General features: G+C 31.1%; 1 protein-coding gene across 3 annotated transcripts in view; it reads left to right on the forward strand.

Moving 5' to 3' along the window:
- The window catches only part of LOC106464700 (suppressor of lurcher protein 1-like), a 152,388-nt gene that overhangs the window by 109,259 nt on the left and 31,716 nt on the right, over positions 1-11,413 (forward strand). For all 3 annotated transcript variants that reach the window (XM_022392466.1, XM_022392465.1, XM_022392467.1), the window contains 2 exons: positions 6,910-7,109; positions 8,356-8,394. In XM_022392466.1, coding sequence (XP_022248174.1) covers positions 6,910-7,109; positions 8,356-8,394 — 239 coding nt within the window. The remainder of the gene's footprint in view (positions 1-6,909; positions 7,110-8,355; positions 8,395-11,413) is intronic.

The following is an 11,413-nucleotide window of genomic DNA, read 5'->3' on the forward strand; positions in this document are numbered from 1 at the left end:
ACAGGATATTTCTAGAAAGGAGGTGGCGTGATACTAGTCACGTGACCTCGCTGACACAACAGTATGTTAAATTTAGAGGAGAGAAACTGCCGTTGAAAACAATTCTTTAACAACACTGTTGAACACCGTGTAAACATCTTCACAAACTTAAGTACCCTTGTTAACATAAAGTGTTTTTCTAATAGTACGCAGAGGGATATCACTTTGAGTAAAAAATTATACATTTATACGTTTGCATTGTTTCCCTTGTATTAAATAAATTTTGTATTTTAGGATTTCTCAATATTTAATTCAAATCAGGGAACACTAAACTATTCGTTTGTTACAATGCTACAAGAGATTCATATGCGTGTTGTAAACCAAAGCTTTAAAGAAAATTTGCTTATATGTTGATGTTATCACACGGTGGTGTTAAAGCCCGTTTGTATACAATATCGAAATAATATAAAATGAGTTAACATAATCAAATAATATACGTGTAGGTATGAACTACCAAGTTAATCTCTGTAAAACAATATAAAACACAATTAATGTTCAAGGGATTTGGGGATTATCAAATATACCTGAGCTCAGAATTAAAAATGTTGGATTAATTCGGAGAAAAGATGAACAATGTATTTCTAAGACGAATGAAACAGCGATTTTACAAAGAGAAAACTAATGAAACTTTGTCAAGAAATGTGCGAAAATATTGGTCCTTTAAACATATTTAAAACAGCTTTAACATTACATCTGTTCTCTAAACGAACTTGATCAAATAGGTAGCTTGAAAAAAACGTGATAAAACAATTACATTGAATACGAAAATAATAAAAGATTCAGCCACGAGAAGGATATACTGAAATTGACCGCACTTTACGCCCTGGATTGGCTTCATATTGACCGCACTTTACGCCCTGGATTGGCTTCATATGTGATTTGTAAGCTTATTGCTGTTATAAACGTTATGACATGTGTGTGTTTAAAATTTTTAGATTCCATTGGAGAACACTGAAGGTTACTTTCTACCAAATGTTGCATCCTTTGCCTCTATATCGTTTTAAAGCAAGCTATACAAATATATTTTCTCGGAAAGAGTGGTAACAAATGTTTATACCTTATGTATAGCCTTGATGGTATGCTAGTGTCGATTGGCCTGAAGTTAATTGTGAATCAAATATAAACAAACCAATTGCGGCACTACTGCTAGCGCCTGCAGTAACAGTACACTGCGATATAGAAATCACTCATATAAGTTGCTGTTAAACCTTTGCAGTAAAGCAACTTTTCTATTGATACATATTTTAATATCATCTGATCTGTAAAACACTATACTTGTCACTTTCTCTTTTCCGGGATTTAGATTTTTAAAAACCAGGAAGGGTCAGGTCCGTTGACCTCTTCCTCAAAAAAAACAAAAACAAAAAAACACAAAAAAACCACTATAGTTACGGAGCCTGTTTACCATTCAAAAGATGCCCTCACGCTGATTAGCTGGTGGAGTTACGTGACCTGAGACGTCATGCATACTAATTGTGTGTCTCAGGCGATAAAGAAGCATAGCTTAGTTTCATGCTGTGAAGGTCACGTGACATCACAGCTCCACAGATTGGCGCTAGAGAACGGATAGTTCCAAAATGTGTTCTTATCAGAGAATAGTACTAAAATGTGTCATAAGGGGATTAATTTCCAAATGTGTTAAAAGTGGAGGCGGACAGTTCCAAATAGTAGAATGAGATAATCTGTGATGTAAGGGCAGATGTTTCTTGTATGTGGTTCACTTGCAAACCACCAAATGATGTTGTCAATCATGAATGTCAACGTGTCATGTTATACAAACAACTTAACTTACAGTTCTTAACCCAATATTAGTTCTTACGTTATATTTAAAGTGAGCTTTATAGTTTCATTGTAATAACTAGTAATCAAGGCGTTTTTGACCACGTAAGATTATTTTAGATATTGCAGTTTATATAATAGCTAAACTTACTAATAACCATACATCTAATTTAACTTACAATCTAGGCAATAAAATATTCAAACTCTGCATACATTTCATGTATCGCACTAATTAGCTTTCATGTAATACATTTTGACTTTATGGTTTTACATGCATGACTATACATATATATATATAAATTATATTAGAAATACAAATACATGAAAATAACTTTTTTCTGGTTATGTTAACCTAAGGCCTTCATACTGTAGATATTTTCGTGTCAAAGCAAAACAATAAATAGTAATACTGTATTCAATTCTTCATGACCTATATATACCCCTCTTTTCATTCTCACATCTGATTGTTGAACTCTTGTTATTAAACTCTATAGGAAATCATTTTGTTCTAAATGAATATAGCGACACTGATAATAAGCTATGTCAAAAATGGTTTTCTAAATGAAAGATGTACTGTAGAACAAATATACTTTTCATAAAACAAACTTACTACTGTAGAAACTAAGCGAAACATAAATAGCAACATTTACTATACTATATTTTCTCATAGCACCTGATATAGTTCATAACTTCTATGATTTTCTGTAGAACGTAACTTCGAAGTACGAAACACTAGATCAATAGACAATTAGTAAGTATAATCTTTTGACATAAGGAGCTGATGTTACTCATTTATAATTGACAAAACTTTGTTATTTTACAGTAAAACGTGTTTGATAATAAATAAGCCATAAAAGAACGTGAATCGTGCTCAATACAAGCCTTAAATATGTATATACTCAAAATGTCTGTGACGAATATTATAACAAACAAGAAATATTGGCGAATCACTAGACAATTAGTAAGTATAATCTTTTGACATAAGGAGCTGATGTTGCTCATTTATAATTGACAAAACTTTGTTATTTTACAGTAAAACGTGTTTGATAATAAATAAGCCATAAAAGAACGTGAATCGTGCTCAAAACAAGCCTTAAATATGTATATACTCAAAATGTCTGTGACGAATATTATAACAAACAAGAAATATTGGCGATTCATTTTCATACTGATACTGATAGTAACCTGTCGCGAGTTTCTTGCGTCAGTACTCACAATTTTAATGTTACAAGAAGCACATTTGGTGAAACATTCAGTGTATCCTGCGACGTGTATATTTTGCAACTTGCTGTCAATTGTCAGCATATGATTAATGCTCAAAGGTCAGATAGATATAGGCCAAGCTTAGCCTTTTATGATAAACTTGAGAGGCCAGAAAATAAATGTCTATATTAACAAAGTTGCCAAAAACAATATTGACAAAGTACAGATAGCCTATTGTGCAGCTTTGTGCTGAAATAAAATCCAAAGACTAAAGAATTATCATAAATAACTAAATGTACGTTTTAACTCTGTTTGACTAATAGATCAACGACGATGATAATCACATACGTTAAATCAACCGTATCTTCCAACCTAAAGTTGAAAACAACAACTGTGCTAGACAGTCTGATAGTCATCATATCAGTTACTTATGACAGTTAGAATTTCATCTTATAGTATATCGAAATATATCTTTTAGAAACTGCTGAGTCGAACATTAGTTAAAAATCATAGGTATGGGTCTTAAGTGAACCCAGGAGAGAGAGAACAATAAGTTGAAGCTCTTAGATACAAACTGTCGTTAACTGGGAACAAAAATATAACGTAAGAAATAAATGCGATACTGATTTACGTAGACAACGCCATCAGACTTTTATACAATATATATGTCACTTCTCAGATGAAGAATGAGTTTTATTAGAAATTGAGTAACAGAATAAGTTAAGAAAGCCCACGAGCGTGGATTAAAATAATCAATATAAATATCACATTGAATATGTCGTTATTTATCTTCTGTTATCAGTTATGTTCGGGCATTCCATACAATTCAAGGAAACTTTCACAATCGAGAGTCCACAAATAGATAACGACTCTTAAAGCACTGTATTGGACTTGTTTCTTTTTTAAAAGGTGTGTATTTGTACTATATAAAAGTTCAAAAGAAAAAAAGAATGATTTGGTTTTATGCTCTACAACGAAAAAGATCGTACATGTATATATTTAAAAAAAATAAGAATCAGGTTAACTCTCTTTTTCCTATCGAATAACATAGGAATCTCAACAGTCTGTAAGTGTCAAAAATTTCAAATAACCTTTACAAATTTATTGTCATCTTTACGTTCACGAAGCATCTTTTTAAATTTCATTTATATTTTGTAAGACTTAAAACAATCGAATGATAACTAAACGTCTTTGGGCAAGTGTGAATGGTGGTGACGGCTGCAAAAAAGATGTTTGTTTGGTTTAGCTGATGAAAATATTCGTGTCAGTGCTTGTGGAGAGCAGTGACTTCATTGTTGGTAACATCTTTAACAAGTTTAAAAGAATCGGACATGAGTTTAGTTATATTCTGGAAACAGGTCTTCTACCTGGACTAGTATGGACATTCACATGAAGACATTGTATTTCGTCACACACTTGAGCATATAGATTTATTGTGACTCTATCGTGTTGTAGTGTGCAGACTATCCTGCACTTTCCTGTTTTAAAGTTTTAAAAATACACGTATTTATCCTCTGGATAAATATTGATTATCTGTTATCCACATTCAAGAGTTTTCTTAACTTCTGTCACCCACAATCCAATAAAAGCTCGTTCTTTATCCGAGTGTTGACGTACAGTGGTGATATCTGTCTTCTACACAGCTTTTAATTTTCTATAAATTATTAAGGGAGAACTGGGTGATACAGTTTCCTTGAGGGTAAAAATAGACATTTTTGAAATTCAAATACGAGTTTAAAATCAGAAATATCAGTAGTAAATATAACTGTATGTCCAACAGGGTACTCACAGTATTTATTGGTCCAAGGATGGAGTTATGTAACGTGAACGTATTTAACACATTCTTTGTAATTTATATTGTATAAAAGTCTGGTGTCGTTGACGATATTTACGTAGAAAGTGTCAAAAACGTCAAAATAAGCTATATCACGAAGTGTGGGGAAATCCTATACATTTCCTTATTACATTCAATTTGTGTTCTCAGTTAATAACAGTTTGATATCTGTGAGCTTCAATTTACTGTTCTCTCTCTCTACTGGGTTATTTTTTTTATGACCCGTATTTGTGTATTCAGATCAGTGTGTAACCTACAAAATCCATTGAGCTCTACAGACATATTTCTTTGTATTATAAGATGGCATTGTAAATACCATAAGTAAATGATATGATGGACATCGTACTGTATATTATAGTTGTTCTTTTACCTCTGAGTCAGAAAATGTGGCTGATTTAACATTTATCAATATCATCGTCGATTATCTATGTGCAAAAGAGTGCTTTAAAAGTACATATAGTTATTATAAAAACTGTTTCTTTTGTTTTTGAAAACATTGTACATTTATCAAATACATCTAATACATTATAAAACTATTGGTTTCTTCAGTCTCTGGGTGTTGTTTGTTTATTGTAGTGTAAAGCTACACAATAGGCTATCTGTGCTCCGTCCAATAAGTCTTAAGTAACATTGTTAATATAGACATTTTCCTGTTTCAAGTTTACCATAAAAGGGTAAGCTTGACCCAATTTATCTGACTTTTTGAATTTAGTCATATGCTGAACACACTAAATATGTAAATATGCTTCTTGGATCATTAAAACTGTTAATCATTGAACAAGAACTTCGTGAAATGTGTTAAAACGAATGGTAAATGTTTTTTTATTTATTGTAATATTCGTTACAAACATTTTTAGTGTATACATATTTGATATTTGTTTTACGAATTTCCACGTTCGTATATAGCTTATTTTATGTCAAATAGATTCCGCTTTAGAATGAAATAGTTTGTCTCTTGCAAATTCTTTATGCTGAAGTTATCTCAATAATCTAGTGTTTTCTACTTCAAAGTAATGTTCTATAGAAAATCATAAAAGCTGTGATATCCTACTAGATCCTATGACAAAACATAAAATGATAGATATTGCTATATATTTTTGTTTGAGTTTCTGCAAGAGAAAAACTGTTTTTGAAAAGTTTAAATAGATCATTGCATTTGTTCTATAGTCATCTTACATTTAGAAAACCGTTTGATAAAGCATAATATCAGTGTTTCTATATTTAGTTGGATCGAAATGATTTTCTATAGAAGTTAATAATTACGTTAAAGTAGTGTGTGGATATGAATAGATGCATAAAAACGTGTAGTAAAACGATATTTCAAAAAAACAGCCATCTTGTAAACAAACGTACATTAAAACAACAATCTTGTAGGCAAACATATTGATAAGCCATTCTGAAAATAAATGCACCTTAAGAGTCATCCAGTAAAAAACAAAAAACAAAAAAAGCATGCATTGAAATACCCATTTCTAAAGGAAAGATCATTAAAACCACCATCCTTTGGACAAACGTATCCAAAAAGTTATTTAAAGTAAGTTAAAACAGCGGACGAAATTAACGTTACAATTTCTAAACAAAGATGTGTTAAAATAACCACCATGAAGCTCAATGTAATAAATAGACTACAGTTATAAGTTGAGGTGGTGCGTTAGTTATTATATTCTTTAGAAACTTATCTTACATTTGAAGAAACTAACAAAATATTTTGTTTATCAGTAACATTTTGGGGTTAGTATACTGTTAGTAAAAATAATAAAAAAGTAACTTTATTACAAACTGATCGTGAGGCTTATGATATAAAACCTATCCCAGCAAACCTTCGGGAACTTCCGTAGTTAAAGTGAATTAATACGTTAGCTTAATGTTGTTCTCTGTTTCGATTAATTAAAAACTACTTATATTTTAATAATATAAAAATTCAACTGTTCAATTGTATACATGTTTAGAGTGAAAAAAGAACAATTTCATATATAGTTTTTCGTTTTTCAAATAAAATTCTACTCTTCGTTGTGAATCATAAATTACAAATATTCTTGTTATATTTATTATAGCTGTGAAGGACCGATCGATACAGTTATGGTTTTCATTACAATAAAAGGTCACCAAGAGCGCCTGAATAACTACTGCGGTAGTACTCTTCCGCGACAACTTATGTCAAATGGACCCTCCATGACTGTGGAGTTCAAAAGTCACCAGCTGCAGTCTTCGCCTACCGTTAAAGGTTTCCGTTCCATCTATCGGTTTGTCACAAGTAAATAACATCAGTTTTAATCCACAATTATTGAGCTTTGAAAACTGAATGCTTGAAACAACATTTTCTCTTCAATATTGCAAATTTAGTAGATTGTACCTAACCAAAATTCAGTATCAACTATCGTTTTTTTTTATCAGTGAGTAATATAAAGTTTTATAATTTATAAGAACTGTGAGGACTAGAGAATTTAATTTTCATGATAACAGTTTATAAATTAACAATATTTTTTTCCGTAGTGTTGCGTTTGAGTTATGGACTGTCTTTCTTCAGTTGTATATTATGCAGCCGTGTAAAGTGTCTTAATATCGTCAAGGGTTTATATATATATAAAACATTATCTTCTGATTTGTCACTGGTATTTATGTAAACTTATCCTTATTTCTTTCAGCTGCATGGGTTTTTTTCTTGCTTTCACAACACCAGATGTAGAAATGAGAATCTGAACTTAAAAAAATTACAAGTATCAATATTTTTACTAATTTTCTTTTCTACTTACACAAAAAATGTATTGTTGAATATTTCAAAAAGTTTGTTACAGTCATTTTTAAGTCCTGGACGAGTTTCCATTAAGTATTTCAAATCTTTCTACATAAAAAATACAGGTTCTATAAGATAAATAGTAAAATTAATATAGTTTTAACTAAAACCCTTCTTTCTACATAAAAAATACAGGTTCTATAAGATAAATAGTAAAATTAATATAGTTTTAACTAAAACCCTTCTTTCTACATAAAAAATACTGGTTCTTTAAGATAAATAGTAAAATTAATATGGTTTTAACTAAAACCCTTTTGTCTTACATGTTTAGTTTCAATGAGGAGTTGGAAGAGGTTAAGAAAAGTAATTCTTATATAAAACATTAATTTTCTAGTCACATATTACTTTATCTCTTGCGGATCGTGACTGGACACCTGTATTCCATGATGAACCTAACAAACATCATAAGCATCAGGAAAAAGTACTTGTTCTTTCCTTTTTTCTCTAGACGATCAATAATCCAGTATTATTAGTTACATGTAATGTGTGTGGGTATGTCAGCTTCCGTAGAACCTATAGAGTAAGTGGTAGTATAGAACTAACCTAGAGAGAAACTACAGCGTTTCGTCAATACTTTCAGACGCAGCTGCTCTAAATGGCTTGATTATATCCCAGGGGCTTTTTATAGATTTGCTATTTTTATCGATTATGTGCTAAATTATGTAACGCTGATGGTTTTTACTTACGGTAATGATTTCTTCTGTAGATTTTGGTATCACGGCTGGAAGACAAGACAGCGAACAAGGTAAGCATCAAAATTTCTATTTTTCACATTTCTCTTTTTTAGATTGAATAGATTGAACTTTCGGATTCATCCTTCCATTCTCAGTATAGATCAGTTACAATTATTAGAAGAAACCTTTCAACCGCTCACTAATTAATTGATTTTCAGCAGTGATCCACAGAAACAATATTTATATTATTTTCTCATTGTTATATTTTACTGTTGTTGTCAAAACATATTTTAAACATTTTTATCACTTCCGCAACGAAAGGTTATTCAATCACGTCTATTTGTAGCGTACTATAGTGACAGTACTATGATCAAGTTAAGCACAATATTGGTTTCATTAACATGTATTTACCCTATACTAGTGATTTCACTACGATATATATTCACGCTGTGATATTGTCCTAAAGTAGTTATTATTTACTATATTATACCTATAACTGCATTATCAAACTATACTAATTATTCCATTAGAAGGTCAAAGCATTCTAATGATAACAATAAGTTATACTCACCATATATACTCAGAACATACCACAAGCCCATTATGTCGTAATTATTCTATTACATCGTATTTACACTGTTGTTTGATACGAAGTTTACACTAAATATTCTATTACTATATGTTCACGACGTACTCAATGATAAATTTAAGCCCAGTGTATCATTGATTCAACAAGACCAAGCATGGCCCAGTTGCTGGCGTTCCGGACTGTGGATCCGAGATTCGCTCCTCGTTACCAAAAAAAAAAAAATGCTTCGCACTTCGGAATCACGTTATATAGATGGCGATCAAGTCCCACTAGTCCATCAGAGTAGCCAATGGTGTTGACTATCTCCCACCCCTCTAGTCTGCCACTTTAAAATTTGGGGCGGCTAGCACAGAAAGTCCAGGTAGCGGAAATCAACAACAACAACATTCGATTTGCTATATGTCATTGAATTATACCGGTTTCGTGGAATTCATGAGTAACCATGGGCAATTTCAAGTCGAAAAAACAACAAACATTTTTGTAATGTTAATTTACGATATACTTGAAAACGTACCAATGATTCCATTACGATATATTTACATTGTACAAGTAATTCTATAATACGCCTTAGATACATCCACACACATAGTACATGTTATTTACAATTTATTCACTACGTGCAAGTGGACTTTGATATGTAAACGAAACTTAATCCGCACCTTCCTCAAAGTCGTATTTGTCCGGCTCTTAACTCCAGTTTCAGTGCTACAAGTGGATAAAAATGGTGACACATGACCTTTGGATGGAATGCCAGTCCATCGCAGGTTACCATCTGGTACCATTTGAAAGCTGCATTAACTGAAACACATGACCTTTGGATGGAATGCCAGTCCATCGCAGGTTACCATCTGGTACCATTTGAAAGCTGGATTAACTGCAACCTTTTGATTATTAATAAAAAGCACAACTCTAGGCCATAATGCGCAGTTTTTGTATGTTAGTAAACTTACTCACTTATTTTGTATGTTAGTAAACTTACTCACTTATTTCTGTATGTTGGTAAGCTTATTCACTTATTTTGTATGTTAGTAAACTTATTTATTTTTGTATGTTAGTAAACTTACTTACTTATTTTGTATGTTAGAAAACTTACTCACTTATTTCTGTATGTTGGTAAAATTACTTACTTATTTTTGTTTGTCAGTAAACTTACTTATTTTGTATGTTAGTAAACTTACTCACTTATTTCTGTATGTTGGTAAACTTACTTACTTATTTTGTATTTTAGTAAACTTACTCACTTATTTTGTATGTTAGTAAACTTACTCACTTATTTTGTATGTTAGTAAACTTACTCACTTATTTTGTATGTTAGTAAACTTACTTATTTTGTATGTTAGTAAACTTACTCACTTATTTTGTATGTTAGTAAACTTACTTATTTTTGTATGTTAGTAAACTTACTTATTTAGTATGTTAGTAAACTTACTCACTTATTTTGTATGTTAGTAAACTTACTCACTTATTTTGTATGTTAGTAAACTTACTCACTTATTTCTGTATGCTAGTAAACTTACTTATTTAGTATGTTAGTAAACTTACTCACTTATTCTGTATGTTAGTAAACTTACTCACTTATTTTGTATGTTAGTAAACTTACTCACTTATTTCTGTATGTTGGTAAACTTACTCACTTATTTTTGTATGTTAGTAAACGTACTTATTTTTCTATGTTAGTAAACTTACTTTTTTTATGTGAGTGTTATTTTTACTCGTTTTCTGTAGTTCAGCTGCTGATTTGTGTAATAGTTCATACTCTTCTGAAAATATATTGTCGATGTATATTTATATATATGTGTGTGTGTGTATATATAAATATATGTGTAGATATGTATTCACAGACTCTTATATCTGAAGAAATGTACTAACCTTTTTTTTTTTCTGAGGATATTTGTATAGCGACATTGAGAAACGATGTAAATCAAAGAGACACCACCCTTCAAGGAAAGGAACGTTCTATGCTCTTGAAAACAGAAAACCTTGTATAACAACAGGCACTAAAACTACTCCTAGGCCAATCCAGAATTCCGTCCTCATCGGCAAAATGGGGTTATAGTTATGAGAGACTCGTAAAGTTATTACGATAAATTCGAAAGAAGTGTAGTATATTTCTTCAGACATAAGTATCTATGAATCAAATAAGTGTTCATCATGTTCTCTGTGGCACCCGACTTGCTTCTGCGCGGCACATCAGTGTATTAGCATATGTAAATAATCCTTATAAACATCCATTAACCCACAATTTCTGTACAAAACATATTTCAATATACTGTAGATAGATTTTTGTAAAGTTTTATTTGTTCTATACTTTTTAATCATCCGCATTTCTGCAAGAAAAGAAGGCAACTTCATATAAAATCTTGTTCTTAAGTAACGTAAATCGAAAATGTTATGGTATGAAATAAATTATGTGTTTCTTAAGCTTCAGTGTCTATACTAAAAACACACACACACGTATATATATATATATATAGTCTACAAGAAGAAAACACAAACACACA

This window comes from Limulus polyphemus, unplaced genomic scaffold, assembly GCF_000517525.1.
Source record: "Limulus polyphemus unplaced genomic scaffold, Limulus_polyphemus-2.1.2 Scaffold1722, whole genome shotgun sequence".
In the NCBI taxonomy this organism is placed as follows: Eukaryota; Metazoa; Arthropoda; class Merostomata; order Xiphosura; family Limulidae; genus Limulus; species Limulus polyphemus.